The 24171-nt window shown below is 35.6% G+C and overlaps 1 protein-coding gene across 1 annotated transcript in view; it reads right to left on the reverse strand.

The window, feature by feature from the left end:
• LOC106130489 (probable cationic amino acid transporter) overlaps positions 1-23208 on the reverse strand; it is a 79469-nt gene extending 56261 nt beyond the window's left edge. The window contains exons 1-6 of the mRNA XM_060953731.1: positions 23198-23208; positions 22401-22463; positions 21683-21827; positions 16471-16624; positions 15611-15738; positions 8490-8592 (exon numbers count right to left, since the gene is read on the reverse strand). Of these exons, the coding sequence (XP_060809714.1) occupies positions 8490-8592; positions 15611-15738; positions 16471-16624; positions 21683-21827; positions 22401-22463; positions 23198-23208 (604 nt within the window). The remainder of the gene's footprint in view (positions 1-8489; positions 8593-15610; positions 15739-16470; positions 16625-21682; positions 21828-22400; positions 22464-23197) is intronic.
• Positions 23209-24171: the final 963 nt, after the last annotated feature.

A 24171-nucleotide genomic window follows, 5' to 3' on the forward strand; every position in this document is an offset into this window, starting at 1 on the left:
ACAATCAGCTCAGGTTGAAAAGCAGCTGAGACACTTTAGACACAAAGGCTTTAGGTCTGCCGTTTATACCTAGGTATTCAGAGAGGTAAAATTTGTATCTTTGATTTCAAATACAAATAATCATTATTGCCCATAAAAATACATATGTAGTAGAAACATACATTATGAGTATGTTGAGTAAAGGCGGACTTATCGCTTAGCAATCTCTTCCAACTTTTGGGTAGTGAAAGGTAAAAACCTGGTTTTATTGTTTGTTTGTAAGGAGCAATCATCAGAAATACTGAACCGATAATGAAATTTCTTTCATATTGAAACTGGTACATAACACGCGGGTATTGTAGGTTATATATGTACTTACCGTGAAACCGCAGACCGCTGGTCATACAAATATTGCTCCATGAACAGACAGACACTTTGATTTGACTTTTAGATGAACGAAACTGACTGACGTATTGATGAAAAAAAGGGCAATCGAAATTTGACTAAGACGACGACCAGAGAAGACGCCTTGAACATCCGAAAATCTGGTTTTAATCTGACTGACCCACCAGACCCTCGGCCCGTTCAATTAATAGACGGCCTGATTCCTGGGAGGCAAGATTACATCTTTACACTTGCCACGATCCCTGCATTCTTTTTTCGCTTCATCCACATTCATGACTCTCTTCATTACAGCTCGTAGGTGTCGGGTACACTTGATGGATTTGTTTGTTATTATTTTACGCAACAAATTTGGGCCGAGTTTCTTGAAGTATTGCATTAAATAGCTTAGGAAATGGTATAACATAAATGTTTAAATTTAAAAAACTACAGTTAGTATATTATAATGAAGTTAAATAAAGTAATGTCATTATTTCGAAAAAAATAAATAAATGGAAATTATATATAGTATCAGGCAACCGAGCTACGCTCAATGTTTTTTGTCAACTGCTACATAACATCAGAGAAGCCACAATTATCGTAGTCTACCATCAACCATGTGAAAAAAATATACATAAAAACATATAATCAAGTCCCTTGCTGAACGTGTCTTTTCAAGACTGAGCCAACAGTCTTGAAAAGACACGTTCAGCTGTTTGGCATAATAAAAGAATTATCATTAGAAAAAAAAAAATTGTTGAAAATTTTTAATAAATTTGAATTGCGACCCAGCTCGTTCGATTTTAAACATCCGTGCGCACGTCTATATTTTAAATTTAAAAAAAAACCATTTTCACCGCGAGTTTTAATATTGCTGCGTTAATAATTAATACTTTTAGGTATCAAAAAGTAACGAGTAATTCAGGTAAGCTCCCGTTTGCCCGACGTCACTGTCCTCCAACCGGCACATTGCGGTCACGTCCTTTGCACGATGTCTGACGTGACGCTGTCACGAATAAAGTCAACAGTGGACAATAGTAACACATATATAGAGTACTGAGTAATACACAGATATATATATATATATATATATATATATCGACGATCATCGATACATTTATATATACATATATATATATATATATATGTATATATACATATATATAATATGTATTACCAGCCTATTATATGGCTATATATATATATATATATATATATATATATATATATATATATATATATATATATATATATATATATATATATTGTGTAAGAACCTACGTAAGGCTAATATTTCCTATGCTAAGTGAAAATACTATGGTATTGCATAGTAATTAAAATTATTAAAAGATTTTTAATCTATCTGCCGTGTGGCACCCGGCACCTATACAAAAAAGAATAGGAAAACTCCATCTCTTTCCCATGGATGTCGTGAAAGGCGACTAAGGGATAGGCTTACAAACTTGGGATTCTTTTTTTAGGCGATGGGCTAGCAACCTGTCATTATTTGAATCTCAATTCTATCATTAAGTCAAATAGCTGAACGTGGCCATTCAGTGTTTTCAAGACTGTTGGCTCTGTCTACCCCGCAAGGGATGGACCGTGACCATGTGTATGTGTATGTATGTGTTTTAATCTATTCAACAGTGAGACTCTGAAAATCATTACTTCATTCAAAATAGTTATTTCATTTATCAAAGGCTGTATTGTTCATTCTGTGACATTTAATGGCGGTTCGTGCATCGCATTATTACGATTATATTCGAGTAATAAGAGTGATTACGACTTATAACCTGCCGAGTCAGAATGACACTTTACATAACTGACAAACACCAGACAGTCACATAAAATCAAAATGTTTAATATGCGGATAACAGACGTAACGTGCGCGGTAAATATAGGTGTATATATATACATACATAAAATCACGCCTCTTTCCCGAAGGGGTAGGCAGAGACTACCTCTTTCCACTTGCCACGATCTTGAATATACATATATATAATCACGTCTTTATCCCTTACGTGGTAGACAGAGCCAACCGACTTAATAAAGGTACGCGGTACGTGCGCATTTAATAGCTGCATAACATAAAAATGGCGCGTATTTTTTTTAAAACGACGTTTTTATGTTCGACGTTTAGTTAAAAATACTTTTACCATCTGACTTTAGTCCTATTTACATCCTTGCCTCTCTGGAGAGGAGCCCGAGTTATGGCTTTCAACATAATCCTGGATTGAGCAAGTAGGTTTTTACACGAAGCGACACCCGTCTGACCTCCACGAGCTTTGCAGGGGAACCTAACCCATATTATATCATGATTGCACATTCAGTTGCCTGAATATGCTGGTCTCTTCACAATCATTTTAAGTCACATTTCTTACCACTTAAACTAATCCTAGTTTGAGGTACGTAATAGGGAGTTATATCAAATCTTTTTGGAATTATTTAAGTTTCTTATCACCTCAGGCTCGTTTAACTAGTAAGGCTATTGTTTTTTTTTCTTTATATACCCATATCTTGTTCGGCTTCTGTCCTTAAGACAATAAAATATAAATATATACGGGACATATAATACAGATTGAGTTAGCCTCGAAGTAAGTTCGAGACTTGTGTTACATACTAACTCAACGATACTATATTTTATAAAAGATACTTATAAAGATCACAATACTTTATTCACAATACGTTATTGATTTTTATGAACAAGTTATTCGAGAATATGGTTCCACCACAGCAAAATTTGAATAGGTATTTTTATTTACATTTCTGTAAGTTATACCTACAGTATCATTCGTCGCGAATAAATCTGTTTCGGGACACGACACGGCAGCATATTGGCTATTTCCGACGGATTATGGAGCTCTCTGGACTGATTCCCTAGTTGTCTGAGCGTACATACATATAGTCACGTCTATATCCCTTACGGGGTAGACAGAGCCAACAGTTCCGAAAAGACTGAATGACCACGTTCAGCTGCTCGGCTTGATGATGGAATTAAGATCCAAATAGTGACAGGCCTAAAAAAAGGATCGCAATTTTATAAGCCTATCCTTTAGTCGCCTTTTACGACATCCATGGGAAAGAGATGGAGTGGTCCTATTCTTTTTTGTTTGGTGTCGGTGGTGCAGGGAACCAGTCTTGTCTGAGCGTCGGTGGTAGAATGGTTAAGGTGCCCGGCTAAAATGCGTGTGAACACAGTTTCAAATCCTACCTCGGCCATTTGTGTACAAATGAATCTTTTCTAAACTATATAGATAAGTTTGTGTGCTAACCGATGCTTTTACGGTAAGGGAAAACATCGTGAGGAAATCTGCACATTCAAGCAACTGAATCTCTTTTCTTCCTCATTGCTTGAGTCCCGGTTGCATACCTACCTCTCTGGAGAGGAAGCAGAGTCTGACCATGGATCCTAGATTTGGTATGTCAGGTTTTTAAACGAAGCGACACCCATATGACCTCGGCAACCTTTGCAGGTAAACCTAACGCGTATCGCATCCACAGTTACACATTCAGTTGCCTGAATGTGCAGGTTTCTTCGCGATGTTTTCCCTCGCCGTAAGAGCATCGGTTAGTGTTGCAACTAATGTAACATAACTTTGAAAATAGTCGTCCAATCAAAGGTCATCGTATTAAAAGGCGCACCCCGGGCTCCTCTCCAGAAAGTTGAGGAAGTAACCGGGTCTAACGCCAAGATGAAGAGTTCACCAAGTTGTCTAAACGATGTCCCAGAAAGCTTAATAAATTCTTAAGAAACGGATATTTTAAAATGCATGTTACAATTTCACTAAAATGTTACCTACTTTAGACGAAATATAACGCTATTTTCACTTTGTGCGACATTAACGTGGATGTTGCAATCTGCTGATAAAATAAGGTTATAAATAAAAATGTTAAACGAGGTTATTATAAAACTTGCTCTTGCAGGGAAGAAAAAACATAGTGTATATGGGAAATGTTCTTAAACTTCGAATATTAAGGTAGAAATTTAGTAGGTAGGATACCGAACTATGTATGTACTATTGTATGTGTGCCGTGTGGTTCCCGGCACCAATAGAAAAAAAATCATCATATGGTGTATGATGATTTTTTTTCTCTTTCTCATGGATGTCGTAAAAGACGACTAAGGGATAGGCTAATAAACTTGGAATTCTTCTTTTAAGCTACGGATGTATGAATCTCAATTCTGTCATTAAGCCAAACAGCTGATCGTGGCCTATCAGTATTTTCAAGACTGTGGCTCTGTCTACCCCACAAAGAATATAGACGTAACTATATGTATTTATGTACATCTTGTATTATTGTGTTGGAGTGTGACAAATTGCGACATTAAGTGACTTTTGTTGTATCCGAGAAGTCCGATAAAGGGAAAATAAAGGACCGTCCTACACCACTATTACTTGGAATACATACATATAGTCATGTCAATGTCCCTTACGGGGTAGACAGAGGTAATAGTCTCGAAAAAGCTGAAAGGCCACTCACAGCAGTATGATGGAATTGAGATTCAAACAGTGACAAGTTGCTAGCCCATCGCCCACAAAAGAAATTCTAAGTTTACAACATCCATGGAAAATATATGGAGTAGTTCTATTCTAAAGCGACGGAAACCACACGGCTATTATACTATTATTTGATAGGCTGTACTATTACTAAGACTAAATCTATGCTTTTATATCCATGCTAATATTAAAAATGTGAAGATGTCTACTCATTTATTTTCAAAACAATCTCCAAAAGGCTGCCTTTAAGAGATTGCATAAAGCGGTAAGGCCGCCTTTTGAGCGTCACCTTAATTGATACAATTGTGTAAAGATTTTCTTAAGCGCAACAAAATAAATTTCGTTCATTCATATTTACCCGACCAGTAAGAAATTAATATTATACATGGCCGATTATGCTGAGAATGAAATCTCGACTATGACGAGAGTTCAACAAGAGCTACCTCTTAAAATAAGTATCATAACTTGTTCCTTTTCTATTTATTTATTCATCAAAAAATCTTGCGGAGTGTTTGCTAATTTTCTGGTAGTGCTACACTCAAGAGTATCCTTTGGGAATAGCTCCTCGCTTTATGGGCACTTTTCATTGACTTCGCGATAAGCAAATCCATCTTAAATGATTTAAATTCCTTTTACATTTATTCTCATGGGAATTTCTAGGCACACCTTCTTGTGGCGACATCTCTACGCCACAAGTCACAATAGCCAATTACGCGATGCTATCAGCCAATAACAGCGAAGTGCCTAAATCGCGCAAGCAAAGATTTTACGGATAGGAGCATATATACAAACTCCGGCACATCTTCGTCGGAGCCGCGGTTGTCCAGGCATCACACCTAGCCTGGCGGAAAATTTTCCCTTTGGTGGTGGTCGAGCCCGAATTATCTCTCCCGCCAGGCAAAATTATGCCTTTTCCTTGATTGTCTTTTGCAATCTACGCAAGAAGAAAAAAAGCATGGTCGTTTTATTTTCAGTTTAGACATTTGATGTAATATATTATCTATTGACGTCGAAAATTTAGATTTTCAATGAACTATTTATAGCAGATTTTGTTTTATAGCAGACGAAGTCGCGGGCTACCGACTGTTTAAAATAAAATAACATTAATAAATGTTATCAATGCAAATTTACCCTATTGTGTGAGCAGTAGTCGAATCAATTATAATATCTGTTTGTCGAATAAGATAATTTGTATTTTGGAATTAAGAGTTCAAACTGAGAACAAGAAAATTTGTTCGTATCTATAATTTTCGTGCTTAGAGAGAGGTAAGCAAAACCAATCTTTCATTAAATCAGTTAGAATTTCAAATCTAATCAGGAACTGCAATTTCAGATGTTCATCGTACCTACATTTGAAATGAAATTTCCAGAATATACCTGTTACAGCTTCACTGAGATTCCCGAGTAACGTACATGCCGTTTCAGCATGCAATGCCAGTTAACTGCTGCCAGTCACTCTTCAATCATCATCACTTAATATCAGCAGAAATGTTTTGATATTAGTCGGTTTTGCTCTAGGCATAACCAGCATTCAGAACCATATTCCAACTAGTATTGTTTAACGTTTAACTTAGTTTTTAAACAAACAAATACAAAAATTAACAGAGAAAAGAGATGAATGAATGAAGCTCCACTTAATTCCACCGATAAGAGTTTGCTCTTATATTTAAGAAGAAGAAGTAACTATTAGTTGGTTATTAATAATGAGGTTAAAGGTGTAATAATACATACATTTTTTTTATTGTAAAACGAACGAGCAATATTGTACCGTTAGAGCAGCCATATTTTAATTTATTTTATTTTATTATTTTATTTTCCATGTTGGTGCCCACGGAAGACCAGCGTTGTGGTATATACCATGACAAATGCTGAGAGGGGGACACTCAAACTTGCTGCGACGCGATTTGTTCAAGTCGTAATAACATTATAGAGATATTAAAAAGAAATACTATCTTTAGACCTGCTACAGTTAAAGTTACGTTGGTTAATTTGAGAAAGAAATACTTAAAACGACGAAATAGTCACGTCACATAATCACGTTTATATCCCGAGCTGGGTAGACAGAGCCAATAGTCTAGAAATGACTGAAATCCCACGTTGTATGGCATAATGGAATTGAGATTCAAATAGTGACAGGTTGCTAGCCCGTCGCCTACAAAAAGAATCCCAAGTTTATTAGCCTATTCCTTAGTCGCCTTAAATGACATTCCTGGGGAAAAGATGGAGTGGTCCTATTCTAAAGTACTGGTAACCATACGGAATCAAAGTTTATAATAAACTTTGTATAATACCCATAAATGTTTGGATATTCAAATCAGATTTATTAATCATAGTTTTAGATGTCTTTCTAACGGATAAAGAAATCCTTATAGTTAAGATTTAATTTTAATGGTAGTTATTTTATAATTGACAGCTTCCATATTATGCCTTTTTTATAAGAGTAACAATCCATAAAAACTCAAAAATTTCATAGATAAGAGTTGGAACATGTACCTACCTTTAACTTTAAAAGTATGCAATGATAAATTGTTAAAAGTTTGTGTGAAAAACTTCAAGGATTACATTTTGTGAGCCACTGAGAATTTGAATAGATTGAAGGCCACGTTCAGCTACTTGGCTTAGTGATAGAATTGAGATTCGAATAGTAACAGGTTGCTAGCATCGCCTAAAAAAGAATCTCAAGTTTGTGAGCTGTTACGAGTGTTAATAATATCAAATTCAACGCCGACAAGTAACATCACTGAATACTGAAACGCGATATCAAAGTTTTCATATTATACATGTTACGATAACATTTAAACAAGTTTGGACAGGAGTCGAAGCTGTTTCCCTTGGCATTTTACTTGTTTGGATATGGCTGTTCGAATGTATCAAACTGAACTTACGGTGATTTGATCAATTCTACGAACACGTGCCGAAGTATTGTGAAATAAATTAATATATATATAAGTTCTTAAATATAAATAAATAAATAAATATAATTACGGGACAAATTACACAGATTGAGTTAGCCTCGAAGTAAGTTAGAGACTTGTGTTACGAGATACTAACTCAACGATACTTTATTTTATAAAAATACTTGTATAGATAAACATCCAAGACCCAGGCCAATCAGAAAAAAATCATTTCTCATCATGCTTTGGCCGAGATTCGAACCCGGGACCTCCGGTGTCACAGACATTTACTTAAAGTCAGTAACATATTACAGAAGAAGAAAAATATTGTGATTGTGAAAGTCGACTAAGCGTACGTATCTTTTAGACGTTGATCTAGCAAATGTGTAAGTTTTAATCTAAATTTCATTATTATATCTATCTATCTATTTAGCCAAAGAGTTTCAGTCTTTTGGAGTTTGTTGACTCCACGTTGACTTTGTCTACCTACGTTTGGAAAATCGATAAGTGATCTGAACATTGTTTTTCCGTTATTTTAAAAGTATTGACTCTGTCTACCCTGTTTAAGAAACAAACATTTTATGCACCATAAGTGTAAAACATAAAAAACAGCACAAAACAGATTGAGATGGTACAAAGGCGGACTTATCGCTAATGCAATCTCTTCCAGTCAACCTTTGGGTGTAAGGAAACCAAACAGAAATAACAAACAAGTTGAATAAAACAAATGACTTACCATACAGAGTGCCGATTTTCTTAGCCAATTGTCGTGCGATGGCGCCTTCACACAAAGAATCGAAGCAGGCGCTGAGTGCGCGGGCGCATGCACTCGTTCCGATCTGTGGCAAAAAGAGAATATTACTATTCTGGCATTGCGTTCTAACTTCTTTAGAAGAGTACTTTAGGTTAGTCTGTGACCACGATAATGGATTGGGCAAGTCATGTTTAAATCAACCGTTTGACCACCTATTCCTTATTTGGATCTTCGGAAAGGGATTTGGCAAATTTTTACTGACAAATTTATGAATTAATGATATATTAACAAATGAAGATTTGCATCTAATTGTTATGTTGTACTAGAATGCTAACTACATTATCGATGAAATGACGTACCGATTTGTAACATTCGGAATTGATGATTGAGATTGACGGTTTGACGGAAGCCCTTCACATCAATTGAGGTCTGTAGTTGAATTAGCTCGAATATACAGGCAAATATCAAGGCTATACGTACGAGTATATACTCGAGATGCAATATGCGCCGAATGACATGTTCGCAAAATGACAAGTACGCAAAATGACTACATTTTGCGTACTTGTCATTTTTACATGGAATACAAATGTATTTCATTTTCAATTTGGGCTTCCAAATTAGTTTTTGATAGAATAATGACTCTCTTAGGACTACATATAATTCTAATATAGTAGTAATACGAACATAGTGTTGTCTAAGTATTATTTTCTAAATTGATTGTTTTAATAATACTTAGATATACTAGTTGGTGGATTGATGCTGTTCGATATTTTTCGGGATAGTGTGCATAGTGCATGAAAAAGCTTTTGACATTTTTAAACTAACCTACATTAGTTTGAATGTCAACCGATGATTGAGGTGACTGAATTTGTAACTTTGTAATTTGTTTTGTAAATCCAAACACCAAGGGTATGATAATATACTCGTATTATATTATATATAATATTCTGGACAACAATGTTCCTAATGAAGAAATAGCCACACTTGTTCATACAAAAAATGTACAAAATTTTAAAGTAGAGAACTGGGTTGCGGTAATTCAGGATTCAACATTTTTTATCTCTCAAAATTTTTTGCAGAAATACATTAAAAGCCTTTCTGTTAATATTCTTTAAATCAAAATTTTAATCTAGATGGATTACTAAGATGTAAAAATTAAATTAATGTGGAGGATTGTTGCAAGTAGAATAATGTCTCTGCCTACCGATCAGGGAAAGAGGCAGCGTTTTATGCAAGAACGCTAAATATCAACTAGATTACAATTCGCTAGTTTGTCGTTTTGCGTGGCAATTTCCGTTTGGTACCTGCCTATACAATCCATTGGAAACCTATTTACTGAGAAATCTCAATATGTCTATGGCAATTTCGGCAACAGTTGTGTACATAGGTACATATTATGTACTATGTAAACACAGAGCAAGGGAAGGCGACTTGAATTAATTGTTTGCAATTACTCATTTTAATTTTGTGCCGTGTGGTTCCCGGCACCAATACAAAAAAGAATAGGACCACTCCATCTCTTTCCCATGGATGTCGTAAAAGGCGACTAAGGGATAGGCTTACAAACTTGAGATTCTTTTTTAGGCGATGGGCTAACAACCTATTTGTACAACTTTTTGTAACTATTGTTACTACAAGTCCCTATTTGAATCTCAATTCTATCATTAAGCAAAAAAGCTGAACGTCGCAATTCAGTCTTTTCAAGACTGTTGGCTCTGTCTACCCCGCAAGGGATATATACGTGACCATAAGTATTTATTTATGCACCTATTGTAAAATGTCCGCATAGTAAGGTGGCAGTGGTGTTTATTTTAATATACAACACAGATTGAGTTAGCATCGAAGTGAGTTTAAGACATGTGTCCCGAGATGGTAACCCAACGTTAATATCTATACTAATATTATAAAGCTGAAGAGTTTGTCTGTTTGTCTGAACGCGCTAATCTCAGTAATGTTAATGCGCCTTATATATTGATACTCAGTTTTTTTAACATAATTATTTATTTAGTTCCTATATTACTTTATAGGAACTTTAAAAGACCAAACAAACTTTAAACAGCTTCTGTGTAAATTATCAAATGAGACTTAACTCCAGGCAAAGGCTAGTTATTTCAAAAACACACATAAACCGTTCGATGTTAAAATTTCTATATATAACATCCCTTTTTCGTCGGAAACGACATTTCACAGTACTTTTAACTGAAAACATACAATTTTACTTGCTGAATGCTGCAATAAATACCTCTAGGTTATTTTATACGTGGGTGCATTCACTTGAAATAGCAAGGCTTCCCTTCCAAGCTGTTCAAAGAAGAAAATTGTTTGATTCATCGGTCGGTTCTACACAAAGAGCTGTCTCCGATGCATTTTCTGTGAATTTTTATAAAACTTTGAGGTTTCAGAAACGGAAAAATTGAAAGAACTGAAAGATAATATTAAAAAGTATTTTCGTTCGTTAATAAAGACTTCATTTTGAAATGTAGTTCAATAGAATGCGGGGCCAGTCGATCGTGGAAATGGGAATTTTGATAGAATTAATATATAATAATTTCATTTTCAGCGAACTTTCATAAAATTTTGAGAATTTAAAATGAAATTTGTAGGATTTTGCAAATGAAAAGAGCGTTTATAGCGTAATTATTAGTTTTAATAAGAGAGCAATTTTATACACACGCAGTACAAGTGATCGTAAAACGGAAGAGAGTGCTGCCACCTTAGCAAGTGACAAAAACCCTAAACTAATTAGATTGCGTTCCATTTCTAACAAAATTGAAATAAAACCAGTTACATATTCGTAGATTGGAAGAATTTGAACTTAAATGTAATACCTATTAAAAAATATTCTTGGGCACTTTAAAGGTATAACCTCCATTTCTTTCCCACGGATATCGTAAAAGGTGACTAAGGAAAAGTTTACCAAACTTGGAATTCATCTTGTAGTCGATAGGCTAGCAACCATTCACTATTCGAATCTCAATACCATCATAAAGCTAAACGTAGCCTTTCAATCTTTTCGATACTGTTGGCTCTGTCTACTCCGCAAGGTATATCACCACATTTTCCGAAGTTGCAAAAAACAAAACCAGATAACTAAATGTGTCTGTCACTTACCACGACCCCTACATTCTTTCACTCCGCCAAAATTATCAGAACCTTTACAAGAACGTCTCCAATTTGATCAAAGTATCTTCGACTTGGCCTTCTCCTTCTAACTTGAATCTAAACTAAACATTGCTTTCATTTCAAATTCTAATTCAAAATTTTTATTCATTTTTATGGTACACTTCATATCACTTAATAATTGTCATATCTTTTGGTTTCCCAACATTGGTTGACGTCAAATAAATAACTTAAAACTAAGTTTACTGCCGCATCCAAGGCGCCCTTTATATGTAATCCTCTATAAACGTTTAAAATAAATTTTCTTTGATCGGGAAATGTGTACATAGTTAAATAAACCCACCGTTTTTTAATTAAACCAAAACTTCATATCGCTGTTTGAATAAAAATCCAATAAGTATCATGAAGTCATCAACCTGATAAATAAATAAACGAACATTTTTTTTTATTTTTCGCTACTCATTATGCAGACAGTCAATGTAAAAAACTCAGTGAAAAAGAGGGTTATTCATTACTCGAAATGTAAATTGATATATCGAAATTCTACATGCGAAAATAACTTTTTATTTAATATATATTTATTAAATTCTTTAACAAAAATGCACCTGAAATTATTCCGGTGAATTTGCTACACAATAATACACGAATATTTACTATGTAGAAATTTCCGTGAATGCCCACGGCTAAAGCCGGTATTCATTATTGAAATTGTTATTAACAGAAACAATCAGAATATCCATTCAAAAAAGATATGAATACTGTAAAATTTAATTATGATAATTAAATATGTACTATGTACATTTGGGAGTCCTAGTGGTGAATGAAACTGGCATATATATTATATACTTCTACAGACTCTTAATTGTACACACACATATATATATATATTGGATTTCTTTTTAAAGCTTTCCGTCATCAGATCATTCGTCGACCGAAGAGACTCAAGTTAGACTTTTGACGACCAAAAGTTGCATACTTGAGATTATTTTAAGCGATGGACTAACTTCTTATCTCTGGAGAGGAGCCCAAGGTGTGCCTTTGACCATAATCGAGCATAGGGTGGGTGGCTTTTACGACATCCATGGAAAAGAGATGGAGTGATCCTATTCTTTTTTGTAATGGTGCCGGGAACCACACGGCACAGTTGCATACTTGAGATTATTTTAAGTGATGGACTAACTTCTTATCTCTGGAGAGGAGATAGGTGTGTCTTTGACCAAAATCCAGGATAGGGCGAATCTACATCTTCGTTGGTCGAATCGGTAAGGTGGTGGTGAGTCGCTTCTTGTAAAAACCTAACTTTCCCAATCCAAGGTTCATGGTCAAAGGCATACCCTGGACTCCTCTCCAGAGTGGTGAGGATGCAACCGGGACTAAAAGCCAGGAGGATGAAGAAGGGTCTTTTTACGCGAAGACTAGGCTTGCATTCGCTATGGGCGATGTGTAAGTAACTTTTTTTAAATTCAGTAATATTAAAAATGGATAGCCAAATAGCTGAATGTGGCCGATCAGTCTTTTCGAGACTGTTGGCTCTGTCTACCCCTCAAGGGATATAGACGTGACCATATGTATGTATGTATGTATTAAAAATGGGGTTTAGTCACGCGGTGACTATGTCACCTCCGTAAGCTTAACAAACAAAAGAAATCATATACAATTCAAGAGATTCACACTCAGAGACATGTCGTGTCACAATTCCATCAAGCCGTACAACAAAATGTGACCCAGTCTTGTTACTATTGGTATAACAACATCATATGTTTGCCGTGTGGTTCCCGGCACGAATAAAAAGAATAGGACCACTCCATCTCTTTCCCATGGATGTAGTAAAAGGCGACTAAGGGGTAGGCTTATAAACTTGGTATTCTTCTTTTAGGCGACGGGCTAGCAACCTGTCACTATTTGAATGTCAATCCTATCTTAAAGCTGAATAGCTGAACGTGGCCTATCTTTACAATAGGTTCTGTCCCCGCAAGGGATATAGACGTGATTATATGTATGTATGTACATCATATGTTTGTCTGTCTATACTCATATAAAGCAATACTTGGAAGTCAACTGGCGGGAGGCGACCATACAAGCAGAAGTTTTGCCGCAAAGTTGCACGAGTTTAATACTGACAACGGGATAAAATGCAAGTCAACATGCTGTTGTTGTATTAGTACGTGCGTGCAACTAGACGATTTGCTAACTTGATTTGAGGATATAAAGTCGCTATCTCTGAATGCCTTTAAAACTAAATTAAAACTGTGGCTTATCGAAAAATCGTTTTATACTGTTGACGCATATTTCGATAAAAAGTAAAATTTGACAAGAACATTTAATATGACATTATTTTAATTTTCATTTCAATTTTAATTTTCATTTAATATAAATTTTCTGTATTTTTGCATGCCATGACTGGTTAAATGCGCGACATGTATATGTTTTGTAACACCTATAATTGTACCGCATTTATAGCAAATAAAGTATTTGTATTTAAGCTAGACTGTTTGTTATTTAGATTTCTACATACATGCATATAGTCACGGCTGTATCCCTTGCGGGGTAGACAGAGCCTTGAAAAGACTGTAAGACGACGTTCAGGTCTGGTTTTGTGATGGAATTGAGATTCAAATAGTGACAGGATGCTGGCCCATCAGTCTATAAGAGATTGTAGAGATTTACGACACCCATGTGAATGATATGGAGTGGTTCTATTCTGTAATGCCAGAAATCACACGGCAGATTCAGATTTCTTGAAGAGAGAATATAGCTTTTATTTTTAATATCACAATTTTGTATATTAACAATATTAATAGATATCAATTTTTTTTTTTTACTTTGGCGGTTTTAACAATTTAATGAGTTTGTTGCTGCGGTTCAACGTAAAAAATTTAATGTAAATAAATAGCAAAATAAGGTCATTCAGCTTTCAATGTGCCATTAAATTCAGTGGTTAGTCGCAATTAACAGGAAACCGCCGAATAAGTGCACAAATAAAGTAATTTTATTAATATCCTACAAAGTGTATGGATATAGGATTTTAACCAAAATAGTTAAAGTCCTACTCCACTGTAACAGCTTAGTTAAACATCCGTTACAGTTATCAAGCAAACAGGATGTATTTTGTAAAGCCAATTCTGAATACGTTGATATATATATTGCAAACCAAATTATTCCGAGCAGGTTTTTAATGGAAAACTGTAATGGCTTCGAGCTATTCCCCTGTACGGATAAACCGGTTAACGGTAGTCTGATGTTATTTATCCTGGCCGGTAAAACGAGTTAAGTTGGTTTAGCAGCTTTAATTACATTTCATTTTTAACCGGCAAATGAGAAATTGGAGAGGAAAGCGTAAAAGCGTTAAGTTATAGCACATATTATGATAATACTGGCTGATTTTTATATTTGACTAGCGCCCCGCCCCGGCTTCGCACGGGTGGACATATTTTTGTGTTTTATATTTTGAAATAAACAAAGAGTAAAAACAAATTTATGCCTATGTCACTTTTGAAGGTCTATTCTATATCTGTGCCAAATTTTATCAAAATCGGACCAGTAGTTTTTGAGTTTATTCCACACAAACATACAAATCTTTCCTCTTTATTATTAGTGTGGATGTGGATTATTACAACAGCTTTCTCTGTTATTTTTTTTTGTGTTGGATAGACTTACCTGATATTGATTTCCTGTATCCTACAACTTACACAATTTTAAAAACATATATAATATTTTTTTTTACTTCATAGGTAAAGATACTTTTATAAAAAAGTATATGTTTTGATATTATAAGATAGTATGTAAGTAAATAGGTACTATTAGTGTTTATGTTGAGATCCACTATCATGTCATTTTCATAACATGGACCCCCAAATTTTTTTTCGCTGACGTAGACCCCTTTCAGGTTTTCATAGACCCCTAGGGTTCGATATAGACCATTAAAACAAATCCTAAAGGAGGTATTCTCAGCTAATCGAACATCAAAAGCAATAAACACTCACCAGATATTCGAGCACCATATTCCATCCAATGACAAAAGCCACGAACTCGCCGACGGTCACGTAAGAGTATGTATATGCTGATCCAGTTGTGTTGGGGACGCGGACGCCGAACTCAGCGTAACAGGCACCTGTTGACAACACTTGTGTGCTCATCTGTACTATAACACTTGCGTGTTTCACTGTACTCGAATCAATACCGCTATTTGCACGACAGTCGCTGACGGTTGTATTTTGTTTCGAAGAGTACTTCGCATTGAAGTGTTAGAGGTGAAACTGGTAAAATATTATATTGTTTTTAAAACTGTATGATGTATCGTGTCGTTTTTGGTATTTTGGAGTGGGGCTACTTTGTCTCTTTACTATTGACAAAGTTGTAGAAATAAACACTTTAACGTACATACATATATAGTCACGTCTATATTCCTTGCGGGGTAGACAAAGCCGACAGTCTTGGAAAGACTGATAGGCCACGTTCAGCTATTTGGTTTAATGACAGAATTGAGATTCAAATAGTGACAGGTTGTTAGCCCATCGCCTAAAGAAAGAATCTCAAATTAATAAGGCTATACCTTAGTCGCCTTTTACGACCTCTACGGAAAAGATATAGAGTGGCCCAATTCTTTTTTGTATTGGTGCCGGGAACCGCACGGCACCATCTCATCGGCACATCTTTTAACATGGTCTAAAAACCTGTTCCTATTTACACCTAGCTGCTCTTGTCATTATAGCCTTGACTGAGTATAGTGACAAACAAAAAAACAATAATTACTATCAAAAGATACGGTTCCAACATTAAAAGAAAAAAAAAACAAAAAAACAATAATTACCATAATAATATGTGATTAAACAAATATACATACCAGAAAAAATGCTCGCCAATGCAGCTATCATGAAGCTGATCACGACTCCTGGACCAGCGAACTTGCGGGCGACCATTCCAGCCACCAGGTACATGCCAGTGCCAACGCAGGAGCCCACCCCGAGGGAGGTCAAATCGATTGTGGATAGGCATCGCTGGGGAATAAGCATAGTGTTAATCAGTGGTTTTAAGAAAATGTTACGATGAGTGTGTCATATTAGTTCTTTGATATAGAAAACTAGCGTGTACTGTGAATGTCGAATTCTCTCTATAACGATATTAAGGATCAACCGCTCAAATTTAGTACGAATTAATTGATTTATTTCTTGTCAAACTTGTAATAGATGTATACATTTTTTTTCTTTGAAATCCACTTTATCGCAAAACCAGGAATTTATGTTTAACGCGAACGGTGTTGCGGGCAAAATCTAGTTGAAATTTTATTTTCACTTACATGATACATTTTTAGTGTTATTATTGTTTTATTATTAATTACCTATTCGTTAATCTATAACATTATTTTGAAAGATTTTCTTATTTTCATTTGAGCGTATAAATCTAAATTGTAATAGCAAGACTGCGTGCTCTGTCTACCCCGTAAGGGATATAGACGTGATTGTGTGTATGTATGTCTAACACACATGTAGTTATTTAGTATATATACTTGGTTAAATACATATTAACAGTGTTTGTTATCCCAACAGGTGGATGCTCCATTAAGTTTCATTTATAAACAATTAACACACGATGTTCAATGCAATATATAATTCAAAAGATTGAATGAGTTTCAGAATAAATTATACCCGTTTCAAAACGGCACGGTGGCGGTGTCAAACTAATGTTTTTATTAAATTACTACTTCTCATCTGAACGATGCTCTTACGTTCTTACAAATAACGTTTGAGCGGGGCATAAAAGTTATACAAAATACGACTTTATAACGTGCGTAATTCAGCTGGTATTCATTTGCTGTGTCTAGATTTAAAAAGGCTGAAAGTTTTACCTCTGAATAATGTTAATTTGATATATTTTCAAACGTCAGCAGATGTACTCATTGTTTTATGATCTAGTTACGGTGATAGGATGGCTAATACATACAGATATGTAATTGACTGTGTGAATAGTAATATATAAATACATACATATGGTCACGTCTATCTATCTGGCGGGGTAGACAGAGCCAACAGTCTTAAAAAGACTGAATGGCCACGTTCAGCTATTTGGCTTAACGATAGAATTGAGATTCAACTAGTGACAGGTTGCTAGCCCATCGCCTAAAAGAGAATCCCAAGTTTCTAAGCATATCCCTTAGTCGCCTTTTACGACATCCTTGGGAAAGAGATTGAGTGATCCTATCTTATTTTATTATATAGATTTTTATGTCTGGTCTGATTATCTCGATGATTTTCTATAATACAATTATTAAATAATGAATGCTGGGGTTATACATATAAAAACTTCAGACACAAACTTATTAGTCTATTGCAAGCTGTCACGTAAAATGAAACGTGCAGAAAATAACAATATAAGTCGACCTATTTATTCTATCCCATTCAGTTTATATGAATGCGGTGTATGTACATGTCCATTAGTTCTATATTCATTCATATGATCACGCTTCTTTACTAAATAAAACTATTAGAATTCCAATCCCATACGTATATAATAGTCACGTCTAAATACCTTTGGCGGATAGACAGAGCCAGCAGTCTTTAAAATACTGAAAGGCCCCGTTCAGCTATCCCAATTTATCATAAATGCCAAAGTTATTATTAACCCTTTAACAATTTTTTATAAAACTTGATACTTGTTAGTTTAGACTTTGAAGTAAGACACATGCTGCTTTTTTGATAATTCCCACAAGAACTGGATAATCTGCCATGTGGTTCCCGGCACCAATACAAAAAAGAATAGGACCACTCATCGCTTTCCCATGGATGTCGTAAAAGGCGACTAAGGGATAGGCTTACAAACTTGGACTTCTTTTTTAGGGGATGGGCTAGCAACCTGTCACTATTTGCATCTCAATTCTATCATTAAGCCAAATAGCTGAACGTGGCCATTCAGTCTTTTCAAGACTGTTGGCTCTGTCTACCCCGCAAGGGATATAGACGTGACCATACGTATGTATATATGTAAGTGGAATAATGTTATTTCAGCTTGATGCAGGCCAAACTGCGGTCGAAAGCTAGTAAGTATATAAAGTACGTCTGTATATAGTATGTATGTATATATATAAAAGAAGTTACAATTGTACAATCACATGCAAAAGTCGAAACATAATTATTCAAAAGGCAAATTCGTCAAGTCTCTTCATTTGAATAAAACGGAATTATACATTTTTCGCACTCGTGTTAAAGTCTTATTTACATTGTAGCATTTCAAACAAGCCTAAGTAATTGTGAAACAAATTAAAATGTGCTTTATTAAACTGTTTGTCACCGGTCATTTGTTGAGCTCCATTCTTCACAAAGTCTGTTTGAAGTATTTCTGTTTTTTTTTTATGAACAGAGTAAAATTAAGCATATTGTTTGCGAGAAGTCTTTGCGATATAATGATTTAACATTTCTTTGTTTCTGCAGTGAAAAAGGCGATCTCTTAATTAGCGCCCGTTGCTAAAAATAGAGGTACAAAAATACAGTATTTGTGATAGTAATCGCTAAGAAGTAAGTAAGTAATAGTCCGTGTAAGGTTGCGATAGTCAGACGGTAGTCACTTCGTGTTAAAACCTGACTCACCCATCATGGATCATGGTCGTAGGAGGCAAGCCCCGGGCTCCCCTCCAGAGAGGGGGGGTTCCAACCGGGACTAAACCCAGTAGGATGGACGACACTTTGTCATTGTCATCTTTCTGAGGAGCTTGAGGTAATTAATCATACGAAATGACTATCATAGGTTCCCCTGCAAAGGTTGCGTAGGTCAGATGGGAGTCGCTTCGTGTACAAACCTGACTCACCCAATCCAGGATCCATGGTTAAAGGCATAACGCGAGCTCCTCTCCAGAGTGGTGAGGATGCAACCCGGTCTGAAAATGCCGGGAGAAAGATGCCTGTGAACATATCATTCTTCTCTTCTTAGTATGTTTCCAGCAACATCCTGCTCTTGTTATGCATGGAGCCCCAGTATCCGCTTTTCGACATTACTCTCTACTTCTTCTCTACACATCCTCTATTTAAGTTCAATGGCGCATATTATCTTTCGCGACGACTAACCAAGATTTATTCGACCGTCTATTTCTTGCACTAAGTGGCCTTTTCCCTTAGTCGTCACTCAGTCGGAAAGACATAAAGAGCTTCCTTTTTTAAAATGCCCGGCATTTCATGTACATGGTTACTATATTATGTTGATACTTATTGTTCAAATGTTTATTAGTATATGCTGTTCTGACAAAACTTTGCCGATAACATAGTCATTAAAATGCTTAGTTACGTCTACCCCGCTATTCATTTAGGACCCTGATCGGCTTACATGAAAAACAAAGGATGAAGGGCTACCCTAACTGAAATATAGGATTTTAATGATAATTAAAATTGTATATACTTGAAACGTGAGAACGAGTGAGCATTGATCATCGCAGACTTACACTTTTTAAATTTATATACCAGTGTTTGGTACTCATATCTTAGTTTGAATGCTAACCGATGCTTTTATGAGGAAACCAGCACATTTAGATAATTGAATGTTTAGTGCGACCATGAAAGGTGACGTTGGTCTATCTAACTACTCCAGGATTATAACCAAAGGCGGGCCCAGGGTACCTCCGAGCCCAGGGTCCCTCCTTAAGAAGATGCAACTGGAACTAATGGGCATGATGGACGGACATTTTCGTGTGACTTACTTTTCTCTGGTACCTTTTTTTAGGTTTAACGCAATCTGAGTTTGGAATTCAAAATAAAGGGAAGGTTTCATAATTTCTTTGATATATTGTAAATTTTATAAATGTTATCATTGCCATAAACGTAAACGTCTGAACTTTTGCTGTAAATTTTATATTTTTCCTCGGTAATTATTTAATTAGGATAACTTTTTCCAGTTTTGGATCGTAGCCATGGTTTAATCTTAAAATCTTCCTTTACCAAAATGCGCAACTGTGTTGTTCACCCAGCACAGAAAGAATATACGATACTTTCATTTAATAAAGTTAGGGACGCATAGTAAAAACGAGCAAATAAAAAGACAAAGCCACCGGCAGCTAGATGAACAATGAATATGCAAGTTACAGAATTAACAAAGCATTTTGGAAACGCTATGTTTGATAAAACAGTTTTCAATTACCTCTGAACTGGGTAGTTTGTGGAACATTTCAGTCCAGTTTTTAATTAGGTTTTGTCATCTCTGTAATTCTTCTGTTATCTTTGTTTATAATTGTAATTCAATTAATTTTGAAATCAGTTTTAATATTTTCACTTTAATTTCTTTTTTTAATTTTCTATATAGGTATTTTCATTAAGTATCATTACAAACTAATTCAAATAAATAAATTAAAAAATAAACGAAATTAAATCACTTAAAAAAATTCATAATATGTCTGCTATTGTCTGAATGTGACAATTATTTATTGTATGTGTTCTATATATTTGTAATGTGTGTTAACAAATATATAAAACACATACAATAACTGAACTTACGTTATTTTTATTTCTTTTAGTCTGAATGATTATTAAGAAGTTTCAGAGAACGATGTTGCCATTTGATGACGGAAAATTTGGAGAAGTTAATTTTTTTATGTAAGTTGTAGGCAACCCAAAAGGTGCTTTTAATTAAATCCGGAACGATACCTCACTTTGACCCAGGTGGAACATGTCCGACAGAAGAAATCGTGGCTAGATGCGATATGCTAGCCACTTAATAGACTAAAGTAGACTATAGAATAAAGTACAAAATAAACCATTTCTATGTTTTATCCACAAATCAGGCATTCACAGGCACCGTTTTAAGTTATTATATATTTCTTTAAATTAAATTTAAGTTATATCTCACATATTTAGTATTGGTCAAGAAGCTATAAAAAAACTATCTCAGAACTTAACCCCCTTGCGGCTAGCGTCCCTTTCAAGGTACAAAAGGAAAGCAGACCCCGGGATAGACTAACAGCAATAAAGATTATATCTTTGCCTCTTTCCGGTCGCACCCTCCTTTCTGAATGATTCTGAAGAGAATGATTTGAATTCAGAAAAATAAAAAAAATAAAATAAAAATGTCCTCTGCCTTACCTCTAGCCTTTGCTTTCCGGGAATAGTTAATTCTTGGTTAGTCTCAGTGTCTCTGGGGTCCCTGGTGCGGATAAGTTTGGTGAAAAGGTTGTGTCCATCCCGCCTTACAGCGGTCCAGTCCACTTGTTGAATGCGCCTTAAAGGGCTGGAACGAAATTGACAGATGTCAAATCATTCAATTCGTCAATTTGTTTATCTGCCTCCGTACCTTACTGTACTCGCGCGAAATACTATCGCCGTCCCGTTTCACGTTATAATAAAAAGCGAAACAGCGATTGTTTATCGCGCGATAAAAACGGCGCCGCGCGTGCCACGCTACGGGGGCTAGAGGAGTTAATTTCACATCCATTAAATCAAGCCTAGTCAACTATATTACTATATAGTAGGGCGAACCAAAAATGAGTACCTAAGAAACATACATACGTATGGTCACGTCTATATCCCTTGTGGAGAAGACAGAGCCAACAGTCTTGACAAGACTGATCGGCCACGTTCAGCTATTTGGCTTAATGATAGAATTGAGATTCAAATAGTGACAGGATGCTAGCCCATCGCCTAAAAAAGAATCCCAAGTTTGAACTAAGCCTATCCCTTAGTCGCTTCTTTGCGACATCCATGGGAAAGAGATGAAGTGTTCTTACTCTTTTTTGTATTGGTGCCAGGAACCACACGGCACATAAGTACCTAAGAAATGATAAGAAAATGTGTGAAGATTTACCTCTGCATTGTGTCGGCGTATGGAGGTTCTGCTTCTTGAGATCTACATCGATCCTGGTTAGACCTGTACAACAAATAATATATTATATTCTTATATTATTACACAAGAGACACGCGTAAGGCGGCGTGTAACTTCTGTTCCCGCGGGAATTTTGGGAAAATCCGCTTTAGTGATCCTCTAGACTTGCGCTTTGGAAGTGGTAGTCAGACTTAAGTTGACGTCAATAAGTGAAAACTTGTATCCAATTTTGAAAATAAATCTATTCTATTCTAGACCACATATGGCCACATATGACCACATAGACTATTCTTGGCCTCTGTGGCGCAGCGGTAGTAAGCGTGTCTCTAATACCGGAGGTCCCGGGTTCGAATCCCGGCTAGGGCATGATGAGGAAAGAACTTTTTCTGATTGCCCTGGATCTTGGATGTTTATCTATGTAAGTATTTATTATAAAATATAGTATCGTTAGTATCTCGTTACACAAGTCTCGTACTTACTTCGAGGCTAACTCAATCTGTGTAATTTGTCCCGTATATATATTTATAAGGAACCAACACCAGAAGGACCTCTTAGTATCACTTCCTCCTGGCTTTAGTCCCGGTTGAAACCTCACACCTCTGGAGTGGAGCCCGGGGTACGCCTTTGACCAATCCTGGATTGGGATAGTCAGGTTTTTACATGAAGCGAATCCTGTCACACCACACGTCTGACTTCCACAACGTTTTGCAGGGGTAACTTACATGGTTACACATCCAGTTGCCTGAATGTACATGTTTCCTTACGATGTTTTCCCTCACCGCTTCCTCATTTTGACCTTACCGATTCACAGACATACACACAAACACACTTTCACATTTATAATAATATTATGGATTTCTATTTCGTTCAAGCGCAAGTCTTATTATAAAACTGGTTATATTCACATCCATTTTTATACATTTTAAAAAGAAAATAACAAGACTATCTTCTGACAACAAGAATTATGCCTTGATAAAAACTAGCGCTGAAATATTCCTAGAAGTGGGAGATGCTGCTTAAGTAGCATCGTATTTTATAAGCTTTGATCTATATTAAGTCTACCAGACTGGATGCACAAACTCTTGTTTCTGTAAAGGAAAATTCTGCTGTTTTAAATTCCAATTCAGTTAGCAATTTTGTGGGAATCTTAACGTTTGAGGAACAAACTTTATTTTATTTCGGGCTCCAGGGTTTATTAAAGTTTCTGAATATCAAGATTCTAAATATACGCATAATCACGTCTTTATCCCTTACGGGGTAGACAAAAATAAAAGTCTCAAGACCAAAAGGTCACGTATAACTGAATTGCTTAGTGATGAGATTCGTAGAATGCTTAAAAATAGATCTTTTTTACAAGTATACAAGAATGCTTTGAAATATTTTTGAAATCCATGAGCCTAGTAAATATAATAGGTTAATAATCTACCGTTGTTTAGCATTGGATACATAGTCCAAAAGGTTTTGAGAATTTCGGGCAAGTCTCTCTTAGTGTTTCCTGTTTGGTTTCCTTCCAACAAAAGGTTGACTGGAAGAGATTGCATTACCGATAAGAGTCCGCCTTTGTACCATCTATATCTGTTTCATGCTGTTTTGTATGTTTTACTCTTATGGTGCAATAAAGAGTTTTATCTATCTAGTGTACAAGAAATTACTTATCCTACTACTATTATAAAGGCGAAAGTTTGTATGGATGTTTGTTACTCTTTCACGCAAAAACTACTGAACCGATTACCATGAAATTTGGTATGTAGGT

This window comes from Amyelois transitella, chromosome Z, assembly GCF_032362555.1.
Source record: "Amyelois transitella isolate CPQ chromosome Z, ilAmyTran1.1, whole genome shotgun sequence".
Classification (NCBI taxonomy): domain Eukaryota; kingdom Metazoa; phylum Arthropoda; class Insecta; order Lepidoptera; family Pyralidae; genus Amyelois; species Amyelois transitella.